At 44.9% G+C, this 20,243-nt stretch overlaps 1 protein-coding gene across 3 annotated transcripts; it reads right to left on the bottom strand.

The window, feature by feature from the left end:
- Positions 1 to 218: 218 nt before the first annotated feature.
- FAM124B (family with sequence similarity 124 member B) lies at positions 219 to 18,262 on the bottom strand. Of its 3 annotated transcripts, XM_081910485.1 has the most exons (5): positions 18,131 to 18,203; positions 13,786 to 13,820; positions 8,265 to 8,581; positions 6,404 to 7,149; positions 219 to 2,681 (listed from the first exon to the last, which is right to left on the bottom strand). In XM_081910485.1, the coding sequence occupies exons 4-5, from the start codon at positions 7,136 to 7,138 to the stop codon at positions 2,025 to 2,027; spliced, it is 1,392 nt and encodes a 463-aa protein (XP_081766611.1). In that variant the 5' UTR covers positions 7,139 to 7,149; positions 8,265 to 8,581; positions 13,786 to 13,820; positions 18,131 to 18,203; the 3' UTR covers positions 219 to 2,024. The 3 variants fall into 3 exon arrangements, with proteins under 3 accessions (XP_081766611.1, XP_081766609.1, XP_081766610.1); XM_081910483.1 differs by lacking the exon at positions 8,265 to 8,581 and having other exon boundaries at positions 18,131 to 18,262; XM_081910484.1 differs by lacking the exons at positions 13,786 to 13,820; positions 18,131 to 18,203 and having other exon boundaries at positions 8,265 to 10,215.
- Positions 18,263 to 20,243: the final 1,981 nt, after the last annotated feature.

Genomic DNA, 20,243 nt, shown 5'->3' with positions numbered 1-20,243 from the left:
CTCTCCCCCTTCCTAAGGTAACTTTCACCTCAGAAATCTGCAGTTTCCCCCATGCATACAGAGTAAGGCCTTGAAGATTGCCAAGTGGGGGCACTCGTTGGTTTAACTTACGTCTTGTTAAGAGACTCTGGTTTGAACAATGTTCTAATTGGAGGTTGTGGGGAAGAGGATAGAAGTGAAAAGAGCAGAAGATGACATATTTGAAAATATAGGTCCTATTTTGTAAGTATAAATGATGCTTTTATTTCTAGAATAGGCCCTTTCCTCACCCATAAGAATGCTGCAAGCTGAACCGTACATTTCATAGGAGGAGACAGCAATACATGACAACAATGCATTATTACTTTTTAATGTGGCACAGCTGGGGAACGCTATGAAAACAATGCCAAGAATTATTGCATAATTAGACAGAGAAAAACACATTTCCTCAGGTCGCTGCTGTAAGCAAGCTGCCTGGCACTAAGGCCGAATCGTGGCTCAGTCCAGGCTCAGTATCACCTACCCAGCTGGCAGCAGCTTGTTAACATTTCAGACAGACCTCCTTCCTCAGTCATGCTGTGGAGGTCTCCAAAGCCACCAGTTGTTTATAAACAGCCAACGTTGGTACCTACCCAAAGGGTTGGGTGTGCAAATCCCTACCCCAGCCAGGCAGATCCAACACAACCTACCCACACATGTCATGATTTTCTACACACTCATATACTGGCATACCTTAATGTTCCTGAGGCAAGGCTTAACTTCCACAGAGCATATCCCATTCAACTCCTCCTCTGGCACACATGCTGGAAATGTGATAGGGTCAAAGCACATTCAAGGAGACTGGTATCTGTTTCCCTGTGCTCTAGATCTGGCTATAAATTATCAGTAGTGAAGCCAGAAAAAGTAGAAGCAAACCTTTGGCTCAGCCAGGATTCATTCAGTAGCTGGAGTAATATCATAGAGTGACATTGTGCTTCCTGGCATTCACGGGGGGACCAAAAAGATGGCACGGGACATATACTCCAAAAGATAAGCAGCAGAGCACTTTTGAACAGCTTGTGTAAGTACAGGGCAATGGGGAGGGGAGAGAGGAAATCTGGGCAGCCCCATCAAGAGGAACAGCCCAAACTCAGACCAGTGAGTCTATTCTATCTCTAGTCACCATGCAATGCAAGAATCAGCTATAGGACACTACCAAGTATAATAAAAACATAGAGATTTCCTAGAAAGAAGCCCCATACATTCAGATTTTAACAGGGACTAAGCACGCACAAGGGAAAGGGGATTTCACAACCTAGGCCACTTAAATCTGTTACCCAGCAATCCTAGCTCTAAAGCCAAAGCGCTCAGTTCACATTGTGTGACGTGACGTTTATATACTTCGCAACCTACCAAACATGTAAAATTCATACATTAGCAAACTGCAGCATCATGAGGACTGAAAGGCTCCTAGCGCAGTCATAATCACAAAGTGTGTTGCTCCCTCACAGAGAGGAGCCAAATGCAAACTATGGGAATAGAGCCGTTCAGCTCCCCAGAGACTCTTAAATGAGATGATGTTGTATGAATTCAGATATCTGGTCACATGAGTGCGAAGTTCTTCTGCATAGCTAAGTGCATCTCTCTAGAATGTGGAAATATTGTGCCACCAACTGGTGGCAGCACAGGGATGCTGAAAGCTCATAGAAGCAGAACAAGTTCATCTCTCCCAGGTTGCTAATGAATTTTAGTGAGCTTGTGGAGCACTGAAATGAATGGCTTGTTTCAATCTATTGCACAGTAATCCTCCAGTGTGAGAAACTTCTCTCACAGTCCTCTTCTTCTTTTTAAACTCCTAGCATTAGTCACTAGTCCATAACCTTATTTGCTCTCTTGCAAACTACGTTTAGCCTTTCTTTTTTAACACTAACATAAAAGGTAGTATAGGCAGCTGGGGTATCTACACAAGGACAGAGTCGTTGTGCAGCATACAGATAGTTCTTTAGTGTTATTTCAGAAATAAGGCACTTAAAATAAAATCTAGAACAAGATTTATACTTAAAAAGTCATATAAAGAATTCTTCTTCATCATCCTTTCCATTTCCATGGCTTATTTTGGATGCTCCCAAGGGAAAACTTGATGGTGCCTGTCCTGATCCTTTATTCCTCTTGGCAATATTTGATGACAACGGATTGTTTCTGCCCTCAGAGTGCAAGCTGATCATGGAGCCTGATCCTGTTAACAAACAGCAGGATGCCTGAGACTGTAGAAGCGCTTTCTGTATGTCTTGTGAAAATCTATTTAGTGGCGAATCACTGCATTCGGAAAGGATCACTTTGTTGCCTGTGTCAACATTAGTCTCCTCCTCCCTTTGACGAGGCCAGAGTTCATGACTGGAATGTCTCAATTTAGTGGCCAAGTTTGTTTGAGAACAGCCTAAGCCCTGGAGAGAAGAACCTGCTTGTCTATATGACTGGGATGAAGAGCAAAAGTTGCTTGGCGAGTGACTGCAAACACTTCCTGGAGCATATGCAACTTCTCGTGAGGATTTGCTTTTATTCTTCATGGCTCGAACTGTCCGGTTTTTGGGCTGTACTGCAATTTTTCTTATGGCCAGTGGAGATGGACTGGAGGGGTAGTGAAGGGGCGCTTCCTCATGTTCATGGCTGTGCCAGCTGGAAGAGGAGTCTTGATTCCCAGTGTGCTTTGAGTTGCCTTGAACCTATAAAATAAAACAAAAAAAAATGAAGTTAAGCATCATCCATCATGTGTTCAAAACTCCACCTGCCCCTGTGGAACCATCATCCACAAATCAATAGTTAAAGAGGCTTCTACCAAGAACTTTAAAATCACATCCCTTTCATGAAGGGCAAAAACTCATGGAAGAAGATGGCGTAAAGTGACGTATTATGTATGTTTGTATTTTTCTTACGAAACTGGCATAGATAGTTTTTTAGAATCAATACAATGCTGCTGTTACAAAATGTGATGTTATGAAATAGCATTATAATTGGTTTTTGCAATGAACTTTAAGGTCTATTAATCCAAACAAATACATGTGAGAACGTACAAACACGAACTATCATTAGGACACCACTTGAAAACAGTATTCAGTGAGGGCCATGCTTTCTAATGCTTTCAGTGAAAGCATTTCTTGCCCTTATGGCAATCTTTATTATATTTATTTTGACTTAACTCCCCTAAAAAAACCCTCCAAACCAATATTATTCTCTGAATGGATAGAGGAGAAAATGGAAGGCGACACACAGATTTGAACAATTCCATGCCAGAGCTGAGTGATGGACCCAGTGTTACTATTGGCACACCTACATGGCGGAGTAATGCTCAATAAACTTAGCACCTTAACTAGAATCACAGAAAATTCTCTTGAGCCTCTCACCTAGTTAATTCACCAACTTGGTCATTTCTGGATTTCAAATGGCAGCTATTTGTGTAAAGCTGAAGTATTTCATACTTCAGAATCTGATTCCCAAGGTTGCCCTGCCTAATGGGTCCCAAAGATCCTCAGACTTTGTGCTGAGGCCCTTGCTCAGAATCTGCTTACCCTCATTTCATTACCAGATTGCTTTCTATGTGAATATACACTTTTCCTATGTTCCCTCTTCCTTCCTTTGTCTTCTCTTGGCTCACCAATAGAATGAACAGCCCCAGACTCTTCCTTCTTCCTTCCTCTAGTTCCTCAGCCCTTGTTGAGGTTGAAGACAACCTCTTTCCTTTATTTCCTTCTTCTGCAGTCTATACCGTAACTCTTTCCTCCTTAGTAAAGTATTTCCTTTGCTTTCCCACTCCTAAGTATCCTCCCCATTGGGACCTGCCTCTAAAGTCTCCAGATGCATCATTGTACCCAGCAGTTGTCCAGAGGTTGTGGCGCCCTAAGAGTGCTTCCCTCATGCACCTTCACTTCCAGTTGAGATGTCTCCTTGTCATATAAGACTGGTTGAGGCATTTCATGGAAGCAGCATTTGCCAGATATGCCCCACTCACAGTGAGATGCTTTTGTTGAGCTACAGAACACAACAAACCAAACCACGAGGTGGCAGCCCATGAGCAATACTTGTGGCTCTGATGCATTACCTCAACACTGGATGTAGATGTAAACCAAAGCGTTTTGTGTTATGAAAGCAGTTGGAACAGGGTGGTGCTCCAGATGATGTTGGATTCCCAACTTCCCTCAGTCCCCCCTATCAAATATGGCCAATGGTCAGGGATTATGGGAGTTGTAGTCCAACATACAGGTGGCGTGTGGGTTATGGAAGCCGCCCAGAGTGGCTGGGGAGGCCCAGCCAGATGGGCGGGGTATAAATAATAAATTATTATTACTATTATTATTATTATTATTATTATTAAACCACAGAGCCTAGGACTTGGCAACCAGAAGATCAGCGGTCAGAATCCCTGTGACTGGGTGAGCTCCTGTTGCTCAGTCCCAGCTCTTGCTAACCTAGCAGTTCGAAAGCACCTCAAAGTGCAAGTAGATAAATAGGTACCGCTCCGGCGGGAAGGTAAAAGGTGTTTCCGTGCGCTGCTCTGGTTCGCCATAAGTGGCTTAGTCATGCTGGCCACATGACCCGGAAGCTGTACGCCTGCTCCCTCGGCTAATAAAGCGAGATGAGCGCCGCAACCCCAGAGTCGGTCACAACTGGACCTAATGGTCAGGGGTCCTGTCAGGGGCTCAGGAGCAGAGGCACAGGAGAGGGAGGCAATGGAGAGCGAGGGAGAGGAATCCGAGGGAAGCATAGGCGATGACAGTGATCCGAGGAATTCCCTGAGTCTTTCCAGCGAATCGGAAGATTCGCAGAAGGGGGCGCCCATGGCCAGGGCAAGGGGGGTGCCAAGGGGGACACCCCAGAAGGAAGGGGCCAGCGGGAGCTCAGAGAGCAGCAGTTGGAAATCAGGACCAGCTTCCCCACCAGAGCGCAGTGGGGGGGAGGAATCCCAGGTATCGGGACCAGGGTGTTCACCACCAGCGAGAGGAGATGAGTCAGGATGGACCACGCCTCCATCGGAGAGCGCGGAAACGGTCTAGAGGAAAGTTGGCGCCTGGGCGCGCGCACCAAGTTCAAATGTACAGGCGAGCGGCACAGCAGGTAGCCCGGGTAGGGAACCAGGTCCTAAAGCCCGCCGAAAGGAGGGACAAGAGTCAGGGGGGTCAGCGTCAGAAGAGTCCAGAAAGGAGGAGACCCCGGGGGGCAGAAGGACCCAGAGGAGGAAAGAGCAACGGAAGAGGTGGAGTAAGGCTAGAGTCTTAAACTGGTTTACAGGGGGTGGAGACTCAGATGGAGCTTCGCCGGTCTAGGTTCTAAGACGTAGAGCTGCACGCTGCGGCTTGTAAATGGAAACTGCACTTCAATAAAGACTTTTGTACATTACCACCGGCTGGCGTTGGTCCTCTGTGAGCTGGGACCTGGAGGCAGCTCTGACAAGTCCCTTTACCTTTACTACATACAGTCCAACATACAGACGGCCACAGGCTCCCAGCACCTGACTTTAAAAGTCTTTTTATGAATATAGATTGGTAAGAGATGAAACACACGACACCAGTAAGAAATACAATGTACAAAGACCAAGAAAAACAAGAAAAAAGAGAGAGAGTGTGTGTTCCTGCTACTGCCCCCAAACTACAAAATTCCCTAAAACATTGGAGTTGGTCCATGCAGTTAAGTTCACAAGCATTTTTCACATATAGTTATAACAGTGATTTGTGGCGTTTTCTTAAAGTGTGTTTTGTAATACACCCCCTCCCTGGAAGACTTATTTTTGCAAAATAGTAACTGACTTGCCTACAAGCATGCTTAAGTCAAGACACTTCCCAGAAACATTTTAGCATGTTATTTGTCTTTTAATGGCTAAAGGCAAAGCAAATATGAGGAATTTTAATTCCTATTAGACTTCCGTGATACGCTTCCCAGTTTCGTTGGAGTAAAAACCATCGTTTTAACGTTGTGACTCAGGATGAAGGCAGGAGAAAAATCCCAACATAAATATTCAGCTTTAACTGGGGTACAGGAACATGGGCATCCCTGTTTTTAAAAGAAATAAACGCAAAAGGGGGGGGGAAAGGGTTATGAATAAATTCAGAGAGCATTACAATCATAATTCAAGAAACCATGAACACCAAGCAGTCTAACACAGTGTCTGCTGCTGTGTTAATGCAATATCCAATGCAGTAAAGAGAGGTTCATTGGCGGTACATAGGGATCTGCCTTATTCTGAGTCAAGACCTTTGGTCCATTTAGCTCAGTATGGTCTATATCAATTGGCAGTGGGTCTCTAGGGTTTCAGACAGAATTGTTTTCCAGTCCTACATGGAGATGCTGGGAATTGAACCGGGGACCTTCTGCATGCAAAGCGAATGCTCTGCCCCCTGAGCTACGGCCATTCCCCCTTGCAGATTGCGCCCACCATTTATAAACCAAGCAATACCTGAAACAGGATCTTGTTCCCTTCGTAGTCTTCGGTTTGCCACCTAGTGCTGCTAATAGGAATGCAGGGATTAGGCAGAAGCGGCACCAGCTGTCCGATTTCATGCACCTTGAACTGCAACACCGAAGACTCCTTCGAGTCAACGCATATTCCCAGAGGCAGCTGCTTCAAGCAGAGCTGGACCGCAATGCTCTCCGTCACGTACAGTACGAAGGCACAGAAGCTGCTTTTCTGCACTGTCGCTTCCTTCTGCAGGATCGTCTCGTAGAGCCTCACTGCATCGGCATAGTTATCAAAGCTACAGTAGAGCGTGACGCGCAGGATTTCCGTGCCGTAATGAACCTGCCTCAGTCCCCACACAGGCATGTGCTCATCCAGCCCATAGAAGTCCTGGTCGTCAAGGGCATGGGAGGACAGCTTCCTGCCGGCAATCTCCAAGTGGACTCGCTGCCACGGCGGGCGCTGGAAAAAGTCGTGGACTTGGAAAATCCGCTCTTCCCCCAAGTCCTCATGCAGGAAAAGTAGGACAGATGTCCCAGGGAACCTGGAGCTCCTCTGGCGGTACGTCTCATAATACTTAATGGGAGAAGTGCGTTCCGACACAAGGAAGAGGCGGACGTCCAGGCAGATCCATTCTTGAAGCTGATTGAGGGCTTGCTGCAAGGGCAACGCGTGTCCACATTTGGCAAGCAAGTGCACAGTCATCACCAATGAGTCTGTCCTTCTTCCATCCATTGTATAGTGACCTTGAAAACACAAGGAATAACACAAGCGCTGCCTCAGTGCCTACAGATTAAGGGATATCACACACAGCAGCAAACACAAAAGTACAACAATTAAACTCTGTGCTTCCCACCAATTCCCACTTAAGCTCCTCTATATGCTCTGCAAACCTCAGAATGGCACTAACACAAGAGATTAATCTTCTTTTTATTACCTGCACACTGGATGTTAGAAATGTGATGATAAGACAAGGGTGGGGGAAATCTCGCATCTCCTAGCTCCCAAGCTCTGTACTTAGGACAACTATCTCACGTTTGCAAATCCCCCAAATCCAGACCAGATTTTCTGTCACGGCAAGATATTACACAACCCGTGTAAGACACCATCTCTGTGCAAATGCAAGGTGATGTTTTCAAAGGCTCAGTGCTGTTTTCTTCTTCAAATCTCTATGCCGTGTGTGTGTGTGTGTGTGTGTGTGTGTGTGTGTGTTTTACAAAGCTAGCATTCTTCCTGAGACAACACCCTTCTGTCCTGTGCTGATAAACCTTTTTTTTAAAAAAAAAAAGGCAAAAAAGACATAGGACAACTGAAGAGAATCCAATGTGGATGCTGCAGATAACAGATGTCTATCTCCCAAGAAGCAATTTCAAGAGAGACAAGACTTCAGGGAAACTGTTTCTAAATGCTGCCTTTATGCATGGCTATTGCACATGCTGCCATCTGGCTCTGCACCAATTATTCCAGAGGCCTCATTTCCTCACAGCAATCTCAAAGCAAAGTGTGAGTGTATATGCGTGTGTCAGAGGGAGTTTCCTAGAAATGTAAGCTGTTTGTTTGTTGCCTAGCTACCGATGTCATGGATTTGAGATCAATCCTGAAAGCGTAAAACACCTTTGGTTCAATCCTTTAGAGCAGCCACACCCCCCCCAACCTGGTGCCCTCCAACAGTTCTGGACTACAACTCCCATCAGCCTCAGCTGGGTATGAGTTGTAGTCCAAAATATCTGGAAGTCACCAGGTTGGACGTGGCTGCTTTAAAGCATTTAGGCAAGTTTTATTGTTTTATCCCACCTCTCCTCCAAGGACCCCAGGGTGTCTTACAAATTCTTAAACACACACCCATTATTTTCACAACTACCCTATGAGGTAGGGAGAGAAGGAATGTAACTGGCTCAAGGTCACCCAGCAAGCTTCATAGCTGAGCGGAGATTTGAACCAGGCTCTCCTCAGTCTTAAGCCTTGATTTCTGCCAGCTACAGCCTTAGCCATGCAGAAGTAGCTTCCATGTAGCTATGTTAACATTTAAATGATTCAGTGGGATGGTCAGGGCCAGTTAAGTGACGTCTAACCACAGAATGAGCAGCCCTGGGGAGCTCCAATCCCAGGGGAAAGATTCATGTGACTTCCCCAGGTTGGAAATCTGTGGCTGCTTTCTGAAATGATTCTGGTCCCCATCTGTAAAATAGGTACAGTAGTGTCATGCAAATTCTATGCAAATTAGAAGTGTCACATGCAAACTAGAACAGCTATATTGTAAACTATGTTTTGTTTAAAGAAGGAAAGAATAAAAGTAATAGAATCATTGTTTCCCATTCTGGGGACGTCCTAGATGCACGTAAAGCAAATGTGAAATGCTAGCAAATCCCATTCCCAAGTCATTGCAAAAGGCAAACAAAAGATGGCCCCGCTTGCAGTGTTGCTTAGATACAACATGCTTAAAACTATCTTTCTGGGGAGCTCCTAAAGCAAAATGGCAGGAGAGGGGTAGAGATCACACAATACAACAATTATCCCATTATCAGTAATTACCACCTGCTTCCTGTTTTCCTGTACAACCTTCCTGTGGGGGAATATGCTAATATTCTATCTTACTGAAAACCCTAATTTTCCTAAATGTGAATGCAGCAAAGCAACTTGCCCTGTTTCCCTAGCTATTACTCAGATGGGTTTCGCCAACAATACCCCACCCTTTGGCGTACGCAGCTGTATTCTTCTCTCTCCACCCCAACCCCCTCGCCCTCCTTTTTTTTGTTTTGCTTTCTTCTTTGTGTGAAGATTTTGTGACACCCACACTGAGCTGGGGGAAAAGGGGGAGTGCATATTTTTAAAGCTGCTTTTGAGGTAAGAAGGGCCATAGCCCAAGGTTTAAATCGCATGGTTTTGCACACAAGAGATTCAATTCCAGGCATCTCTTGTTAAAAAGATGGCAGCATTGGGACTGGGAAGTACCTGTACCTGTCAGGATAAGAAATGTAAGGCTAATGAGCTTGAGTCACAACATAGCTCACTATTCTCTATCTTGATGTATTTTTTAAAAAATTACCATATTGCTCTTTAAGCTTAAAGTATCTGCGAGTCCAAAGTAATTTTTCTGGACAAAGCCCACATGATCAATATCCCAATCAACGTAGTCACTGACTACTTCCATTGACAGGAGAGGAGCTGGAGAGAAGAAACAGTACCTATTATAACTTTCACCAATTCCGTATCACTACGTTTGCTTCGCTCATCTAATTTCCCAGTTATTTGCTTTAAGGAATGTGAACATACTTGATCCTCACCTTCCAGAATACTGTGTGATTGGAATGAAGTTTTCATTTAGATTTCGTATTTCTTCAAATGTCATTTCATCTAATGTTAGTCCTACTCAGAGGACACCCATTCAAAATAATTGACATGACTAACTGGGGTCTATTAATCTCAATAGGTCTACCATGAGAATAATTAAGTTCCATACAGTCCAATGTTCTCTGTGCAGGGGAGGGGCAAGGGGTTGCTAATAGTCCCATACAGTGATTTAAAATTACTAGCGACCTAAGCAAATTTTAATGATTGTTCTGTGTTGCTCTTAAAGGTCTTTGTATTGCTATATGCTGCCCTGATGTTCTGCAAGAGAGCCGTATATAAACACTTGGATAAACAAACACTTTAGGATAACCAATATAAAACACATATTTAAATATGAAATTTGCAGATGGCAAAAAGCTGCAGAATGCAAAAATGGGACAGAACTGACTTATGAATTAGCACACATGAATTATGCATCCAAAATAAACTGATCCGTTCATCCCCGGTTGCTTTACAACGTGACGCTATGCATATTTACAGGTAAAGGTAAAGGAACACCTGACCATTAGGTCCAGTCGTGGCCGACTCTGGGGTTGCGGCACTCATCTCACTTTATTGGCCGAGAGAGCCGGCGTACAGCTTCCGGGTCATGTGGTCAGCATGACTATGCCGCTTCTGGCGAACCAGAGCAGTGCACGGAAACGCCGTTTACCTTCCCGCCAGAGTGGCACCTATTTATCTACTTGCATTTTGACATGCTTTCGAACTGCTAGGTTGGCAGGAGGAGAGACCAGGGCAACGGGAGCTCACCCCGTCATGGGGATTCAAACCGCCGACCTTCTGATCGGCAAGTCCGAGGCTCTGTGGTTTAACTCACAGAGCCACCCGCATCCCATGCATATTTACTCAGATGTAATTCCCACCATGTTCAACAGAGCTCACTATGTTCAGCAGGGCTTACTCCCAGATGAGTATGCACATGACTGCAGCCTCACAGAGCAATCCTAAAGCTCAATCCACCACCTTGGAACAGGTTAGGAAGCAGCAGTTGCGTCCGTTTTCTGAGATCCACCAATATGTATTCTAACTACACCTACCAAAATTGAAAGTCGGTGGAACTGCCATCAATGAGATCCCCACTGGCAACAGCAGGGCTTTGAATGCAGCTGTGGCGTCACCTCTCCTGGGCAGGAGCCAGGATCGCTCCCTTGTACAATTAAGATGGATTATAATATTGAGCACACCAAACAGGTAATGCAATACTTTTTAGGAGGTGCAATTCAACAGACCCCAAATAACTATAAACTTATATATATATATATATATATGCTTCCGTAGATTTTCACGGGTACAGGAATGCAGGTTTTGGTGTCCTCGGGTGTCTTCCCGTGTAAAAGTTGGGGTGTCTAGGCGACGTTTCGACGAGGTCTCACTCGTCATCTTCAGGCTGGTGCTTTCGGCTTCTTGTTACTGGAACAGAGCAGGATCTCAGTGTTTGAGTTCCTATAAATACTGTTGAGGGGGTGTGGTGTATAGCCTCCAATGTTCTGGGCAGAGAGGAAGTTCCCAGGCTAGTGTGCCTTTTCTTCTTTTGTTCCTTAATTACTTGAGGGATATCTTGAGTGATTTCTTGAGTGATATCCTGAGTACCACTTAGGTGGGTCATTAGGTGTGGATTAGTTGCTAAAGTCTTTGTGTCTTGACCTCTTGAACTTTGTGAAGAGTTTTTCTGAGAAGATGGCTGTACTGCACTTAGTTGTGCTCTGGCTTGGCTTCGTGTATAGGGGCGAGCTGTGGTTTTGTGGCCTGTGTCAGCCAGATCTGTGTAGGGATTGCAGGGGGGTGCAATCCCTACACAGGGTTACGAAGCTAATCCAAAAAGAAACACCCCCCAAAAACCAAGACACAGAAGAAAACAATGGCATGGCCCTCCTTCCTTATATCAAGGGCACTACAGATAAAATTAGCAAAATCCTCCATAAACACAATATCAAAACAGCCTTTTGCACCAACCAAAAAATAGCCAATATCCTCAGAAACCCCAAGGATAAAATCCAGTTGGAAAACCAAGGGGTCTATGAAATACCCTGCAAAGTCTGCCCAGCCACGTACATTGGACAAACAAACAGACGAATAAATGCACGTATCGCAGAACACAAGAATGCCGTCAAAAAAGAAGAAAAAACTTCCTCTCTTTTCCAACACATGAAAGAAACAGGACACGAAATTAATTTTGCAGATTCCAAATTGCTCTTTAACATGGAACATCACCACAAGAGAATAATCATGGAAGCCATCGAGATAGAGAAACACCCTCACAACATGAACAAGCGTGACGACACATCCCGCTTGCCAGACATCTGGAAATTAGCCCTCCCCACAAAAACTGACACCAGATCCAGAGGCACACAGAACGCCATCACCAATCAACCACACCAGACCCAAACCCAGACCCTCTCCACAGATAAATTACAGACACCATCCAGTAGCCAAACCATGGTGGCACCTCCGGATGCTGCACCCCCCTGCAATCCCTACACAGATCTGGCTGACACAGGCCACAAAACCACAGCTCGCCCCTATACACGAAGCCAAGCCAGAGCACAACTAAGTGCAGTACAGCCATCTTCTCAGAAAAACTCTTCACAAAGTTCAAGAGGTCAAGACACAAAGACTTTAGCAACTAATCCACACCTAATGACCCACCTAAGTGGTACTCAGGATATCACTCAAGAAATCACTCAAGATATCCCTCAAGTAATTAAGGAACAAAAGAAGAAAAGGCACACTAGCCTGGGAACTTCCTCTCTGCCCAGAACATTGGAGGCTATACACCACACCCCCTCAACAGTATTTATAGGAACTCAAACACTGAGATCCTGCTCTGTTCCAGTAACAAGAAGCCGAAAGCACCAGCCTGAAGATGACGAGTGAGACCTCGTCGAAACGTCGCCTAGACACCCCAACTTTTACACGGGAAGACACCCGAGGACACCAAAACCTGCATATATATATATATATATATATATATATATATATATATGTATTTTTACAAAGCCCCTTTGAGCAAACACCCTTTGGCTTGTGTTATTAGTTTCATCCTTTCTATTTGAAAATAAAAAGTTTAAACTCTTAATAAAAGTTTGCGGCTTTCTCCACTTTAGAGTAGAAAGATAAAGGCTATCTTTATGGGAGCAGCAGGCGTGCATACGCACATCCCTCTGGCCTTCTGGTCGTAAACATCTCATGCTTTGTCCTCACATGAAACACACCCATGACAGCTTTTCTAATTGGTAATTTATACTGCAGCTGGCATGACATTGTTCCTTCTGCCTCTCTAGGCGGCTGTTTGAGCTGTTCATGGAGCCTCAAAAAGCTGGTCCCTTTTCAAATTCTAACCCTGGCAAAAAAGAAAGAAAATAAGGATGAAAGAGAGAGAACCAAGTAAATTTCACTGGGATGGTAAACACAATAGCTGGGAGTAGTGTTCCCAAAGGATGAAAGTTCCCAAAGTATGAAGCTTGACTGTGCCTGCCTATGTGCACAATTCCAAGCCCAATGCTATCTCAAGCCAAGGCCACTTGGAATTCCTGGGGTGTCTCCCTAACGTCAATAGAAAAATATATTCCCAATGTATGGACATAATAAAAAGTATATTTGAAATGGGCAGAGCACTCCAAACTGCCTTACATTGGGTTATGGGAGCTTGGAATGAGTGGAGGCATCTCTCCTCTTGGCACCAGGTTGATTTGCTGATGCGTATGTTTTAATATATGTCCATCGGGAAGGAAGCGATTCTAATCCACGCCAGTCTGAGTCATTTGGATTTCTTAGCATTTTCAATAAGAATTGCACTTGGGGATGATGTGTGGTACCAGATCCCATAAAGCAGAAAACCTTATCAGTATTCAGACAGCTGCTAGAATTACATTTGGACCAATATAAAGCTTTTATACTTTGCAGACTGCAAGGAGAATGGAAAGAACCCAGCCAACTAAAGTTTCTGGACTAGTTTTCAGGACTTTGGCATCTAATCTCTAGCATCCCTTCCTTAATCAAAGCATATATACTGAAAGGAAAGGATTACTTACTTGTGGCAAATGCTGTCAATCCACTGCACTGGAACCTGAAAAAACAGAAGTTATTGGTACATTGGTACATATGGGGTACATTGGATACCGGTAATCTAATTCAGCCATACCATATTAATTTTACTTAACACGGATGCTTTCAAATGGCACTGTTCCTTTATGGTGAGATTGCCAACTGATGCTAGGACTGCTTTAAGCAAGTCATATGGGCCAGGTACATGATGCCCACCCCAAAATGCCCCCCACACTACAATTAGGCTGGGCGGGGAGCATACTTCAGTCACTGTTCCCAGGCAGGTGGGGAAATCTTCCTGCTGCTGGGGAGGGAAGAGTTAGCCTAGCTGTTGGAGGTGCCTTGAGCTACTCTAGATGAGCTGTTTGTGGACTACAATTCCTGTCATCCCTTACCACCGGTCCTGCTAGCTAGGGATGATGGGAGTTGTAGTCCAAAAACAGCTGGAGACCCAAGTTTGGGAAACTGCTCTAGATGAAGCTCAGCCCAGGACTACTAAGCGTATTGATCAATGACTAAATTACTTATTTTATAAAATTTATACACCACTTGATTGTGTAAAACAACAACAAAAACCCCAGTTTACCAAAAGATGAAACAGTGAAATCAAGAAAAAATTGCAAAGTACTTTGAAACATACAAAAGTTAACATACTAAAACAGATTAAATTTACTTCAACTTTCAAAGTCCCTTCCAAAAATTCTATGATTCTAACACTTAAAACTTTAATCACCGCCAGACAAAGCCAATATGCCAAGGCCCTACTGTCACTGTGTTGCCTGCACCATCCATGCAAGCCCCCTGGCCTGTACCCTCTTAACATACTTTCTTGAGCACAGAAAAACGTGCAAGAGAGTCAGTAGTTATCTCATAAGGATGACTGTCTTCCCTGACTCTTGCCACGTGCCAAAATTCTATGCTTCAAAATCTCTGTGAACAAAACAAAAACAAAAAAAGACAAAGCTGTGAGAGCTTTGGGTAGTACCCCAGTTTTGTGCTGTTATGGTAGAGGGGTTCACACTTTTCATATTCCTGAGCAGAAGCTGGTTCTTTGTATCAGGGATGGACACAAGGGAGATGGCAGCCCATAGCAAACACCAAATGCCTGTGGGGTTCTTGTAAAGAATGATGGTCTTTGTTAAACATGGTACAAGTTAGCATGGTAGTTATGTTATTAAGAGTAGATACTCCAATTTAGTTAGATCAGTTGCGTCTCAACCGTTCAAATATCCAAAATAAGAAGCTTTAAAGGCAGATTTGCCTTTGCTTAAAAAGAGAAGCAAATTCTATGTTGATAATAGCTTGCACAGAAAACTGAGGACTTCTGATTTGTGACTCAGCTTCTAAAGATCACAGCAATGTTGCTGCCTCACTCTCTTCTTCCAGTTCCCAACTCAAAACGCACTCGTTTCAGGCCACTGGTTTAACCCCTTACTGTGCAACCCTATCCATGTCTACTCAGAAGTCCATTTAATGGAATTCACTGGGGCTTACTCCCAAGTAAATCCTAGTTGGGAATGAAGACTAATGGAGCAATCCTAAACACCTCTACTCAGAAGTGCCATTAATAATCACTTCAAGGTTAAGTGTGTATAAGATTCTGCTTTACATGAGTAACAAAATTTTCTTGCCTCTCTCCAACTTCTTGATCTAAATTAAGAGATTATAAGAGGCTTGGCAGGATGTACCTATATTTTGCTCATGTTGCTTTTTAAAGTGCCACACACCCAGGTTGTGCTACATTAATAATGATTTTATTTGTTCCCACAGATAGGTCACTTTTTACCATCACAATGCCAAAACAATTGATTAATAGCCATATAATTTCCCTTCTCTTTCCATCCTCCTTGCCCTTCATCACCTCATTTTCTTGGAGGCTGCAGAACTGTTCCCATAGCAGTTCTTAGGGAGCTGCAGGCAGGGAAGCCGGAGACCAAAGTTAAGCACAAGTCAAAAGGTCACATTTCTCAAATAACCTAGCCAAGAGGATGAATAAGGACAAGCTACCCTGGTAACCTCTTGATATATTACTTCTTTGAAAAAGGGGCTTTCTTTCTTACGTTTTTACTTTTGCTTTTTTGTACATCGTTTTGTGAAGATTCATTTTAAAAAACACACAACAGATTTAGCCAAATACAAATGTGTGTGTGTATAAAAACTGATACTCCAAAGTTTCATCATATGGCCCTTTATCTGCTCCTCATTCAACCACAGGACAACATGGCAAACCCACTTTGCACCAAACAGTAAGCGTAAGCAGTAATGGACTAGTGCAGGGATCAGCAACCTTTTTCAGGTGTGGGCTGGTCCACCATCCCTCAGACCATGTGGTGGGCAGGACAATATTTTGAAAAAAAATGATGAACGAATTCCTATGCCCCACAAATAACCCAGAGATGCATTTTAAATAAAATGACACATTCTACTCGTGTAAAAACACACTGATTACTGGACCTTAAGCTGCCTGCCCCTGGACTAGTGGTTTCTTTGTAATAAGTACACATCCAGATTTTGGGAGAGTGAAGGATGTGTACATACTGCAAGTGGAAGACAAACAGGTTTTTGGTGTATATGTGTGTGTGATGGGAAGAGAGAATAAACTGTATATCTACAGTTTGAAAAACCTTTTTGGGCACAGTACCAATAATGCCTGGTGCATTGTGTTGCAAGCTTAACAACACAATCCTACACGTCTACTTAAACTAGCCCCAATGAACTAACTCAGTGGAACTTACTCAGAGGCTCCTATTCCAAAGTAAGCCTAATGCTACAATCCTACACACTCTTGTGGAAGCAAGTCTCCCTGAACTGTAGGGAAAACTTCTGAACAAACATACAGAGGACCACACTGCATTTCTCCTTAAAGTGGTGAAAGGAAAAGTGGAAGTTACTGTATTTGCAGCTAAAATTTGATCAGCAAAGGACTCTTACAGACAAACGCTATGGGAATAGATACCAGTCATGACAGCATTATTATTATTATTATTATTATTATTATTATTATTATTATTATTATTACTTTCCCACTCTTCACCATAAGGTTTCTGAGTGGGTCACAACAATGTAAAAATACAGTATCATCCCTGTGTCAAAGACACCTTACTAGCCTCAACTAGCAGTTGATGGTTGATCCCATGCTGTGTTAGTCTAGCAAAGTTTCAGGAGTCTCTTGAAGACCTTTCTATGCAGGCAAGCTTTTGTCTAATTAAACATCTGCAGTCACTTTAATTATTCTTTGTATTACTTTTAATGGTGTTCTGTACTCACCACCCTATTTTATGATATGAAAGCACAGAAATACTTCTATAAATACATGAACAGTAATCATTAGAATCAGTTAAAACCATTTTCAATCCAAATAATACATGTTAGGAGCCCAGGCAGCCTGCCTCTGAATACCAGTCGCTGGAGGAAAACAGCAGAGGGAGAAGACTACAGACCTCATGCTCTTGTTTTCCGGCTCCCCAAAGGCACCGGGGTGGCTGCTTTGAAGGCGGAAAGGATGCCAGACTAAATAAGACCTTTGGTTTGCGGCAGCTTCTTCCACCCTACCCATTTCTCAGCCCCATGAGATTACTTACACCAGCTGCCTTTGGCTGGTGGGAAGCGACCCACTGCCAGGTCACACAGCCTGATCGAAGGTGGATCACAACAGCAGCAGCACTGCCAATGGGATAAAGGTGGGTTCTGGGTCTGAAAAAGCTGGATTTTATTAACGGATTGATTTTATATCTCGCTTAGCCCAGCCGACCTTTTCGCAGTGCAGGACACAAGGCAGCCTAAATTTAAACGCAACTGACTAAAAAATACACAATAAATAAAAATATTAGGGGGGGGGACCAATTAAACATGGAATCCCATGAAAAACGACCCTGAAAAAAACTTTAAAAAACAGACTCACGCCACTTTTACAAAGTAAAATATTTAAAGCTGCATTTCTTTCCTGCTCCCAACTTCCATCCGGTGGATAAACAACCACCATAGCGCTATTCAGCTCCCCGAAAGACTAGAAGAGCCGGGCTGGAGGAGCCTGTATTTTAAGTTTTTGGCAAGCCTGGGCAACAAAGTTGGTAACGTGACCTTTGGGTGGGGGGCTTAAAGGAGCAGCCCCCCCCCAACCGGGAGGAAAACCCAACAGGCGACGCCTATCGTTCCCGTTTCCTTGGGGAAAGCACCCACCACCCATCCTCGCTGGAGAAAAGGCAGGAAAGGGACTCGAGATACAGGAAGGAGCAACGGCGGAGTCCGAAGAGACGCGCCGCAGCCTGGATACCAAACAACAAACGCTCGGGCCAGCGGCTCCCGCGCTTCCCCCGGCAGCCCCGCGCCTACCTGACAGAGCCAGCGCCCGGCTCCATGGTGCCTGCGCCGGGAAGGCGCCCCGGAGCCTCCTGCGCCTCCTCAGCCAAGCGCGCCTGCAGCCCATCCTGCAACAAGTGAGCCGGGACGCCGGCTTCGCCTCTGCCCAAGCCACGGCCCGCCCTCTCCGCGCGCCACTCGGAGGCGGGACCGCCGCGCTCCCCGCGCGCGCCCGCGCCGGGTTTTAGCAGCTGCTCGCAGGAGGGGGGGGGGACGCGGCCGCCTCAGGAGCGAAGCTGCCCCCCCGCCAGCCAGTCCCAAATCCCCTTTTACTAAAACAGGGAGGGGAAAGGGCCACACGTAGGTCGCTGGGGGTTGTGGGGCACCTGCGTGGCGCACCAGGCGGCGGTAGGTCGAATCCTTGCCACAGGCTGGGGAACTTGAGTCAGGTCCTCCTTTTGGGCCAAAGCTCCCGAGGGCCACACGCCGGCGGTGGGCGGAGCAACCAAGGCAATGTTGACCCCCTCCTCTCTAACCCTGCAACTCGTCTGTTCTGCAGGCACTGCTATTCTGCAAGGATGCCCAGACACGGATAAAGTGGCGCACATATCATAGCAGGCGCAAGGCAGCAATTAGAGCCAAAGGGTCTCCCAAGGGCCACATGCCAGTAAAAGGTAAAGGCAAAGGACCCCAGGGTGGTTAAGTCCAGTCAAAGGTGACTATGGGGTGCAGTGTTCATCTCACTTCAGGCCGAAGGAGCTGGCGTTTGTCTGCTGACAGCTTTCTGGGTCATATGGCCAGCATGACTAAACTGCTTCTGGCGCAATGGGACACTGTGACGAATGCCGGAGTGCACGGAAATGCCGTCTACCTTCCCACCGCAGTGGTACTTATTTATCTATTTGCACTGGTGTGCTTTCGAACTGCTAGGTTGGCAGAAGCTGGGACAGAGCAACGGGAGCTCACCTCGTTGGGTGGATTCGAACTGCTGACCTTCCAATCGGCAAGCCCAAGAGGCTCAGTGATTTAGACCATAGCGCCACCTGCTCCCCTACACATGCCAGTAGTGGCGGGGGCCAAAGGCAAAAAAAAAGTGGATGACTTTTATAGAGAAGGCTTTGTTCCAGCAACACAAGAATCACCTGCTCCCTGTCGCTCCACCGTTATACATCTAAGAAAGAAAGGGACATTGTCACATCTCGGCTGGTCAAAATCACTCAAGAAAGGTGTAGGGCATAGCTTTTTTGAGATTTTGGATCTGAGGAGGAGGTATATTCTTGGGAGCACCCTAAGAACCAGAGAAAGAAGCCTGGGAGGCTGCATTTGGTTGTGGGGCCTGAGGTTCCCCACTCCATATTGTAGGTTAGTCTGGCCCCAAAGTTTCTCAGACTCTTTGCAGAATTCATGCTTTTCATTCCCACATCAAATTGTTCACCAATGCCTTACTTATTCATCCATTTATGTATCATCCAACAAGGTGCCACCCAAGCTCTTGACAATTAATTACTTGTAGCTCAATAGGTGAATTGTCTCCACCAAAGCTGTTATTACAAAAGTGTCCTATCCACCCTGTGCTGATTTTTTCAAATATGCCAGCCATCACTTGATACCATAATTACGTCATGATGCCCATGCATGTGCAAACTTGCTCAGACGGTGCATTCACTACAGTATTCTGACATTCTCAAACACGTTGATGCTGTTAGAAGCAAAAGTTTCATAATATGACCTAACATAGCCTCCACTGGAGAAAAGTGTTTTAGTTTACATTAAGTAGTAAAACTGGGCTGAAGGACAGTAAAATATCTTCCAACAGCAGTTAAGAAAGCATTTACAGGACAGCACTAAGTGCAGGCTGTAAATAAATCTGCAAAATGCAGGACAAGTTGTGCAATTTTGTCTGGCTGCTTGTTATTGATTGGATATAGCTCAAGTTGCAAGTATTGTGAATGATCTATTGATCTGTTTAAATGATGGAAGCTATCATCTTTGAGATATGGTCAAAGATATGTGGGCCTGTCATCAGGTGCAGAATTCTTGAGCATTATGCATGTCTACATCCCATCCACAGACATGGCAATAATTAAAATGAAGATGTGCACATTTCAAAGAATACAATGTGCTCCACCTGAAAAAATGTGTAGAA

The sequence above is a fragment of the Podarcis melisellensis genome (assembly GCF_964234715.1).
Source record: "Podarcis melisellensis genome assembly, chromosome: 5".
Lineage (NCBI taxonomy): Eukaryota > Metazoa > Chordata > Lepidosauria > Squamata > Lacertidae > Podarcis > Podarcis melisellensis.
This window is presented reverse-complemented; position numbering and strand designations above follow the sequence as displayed.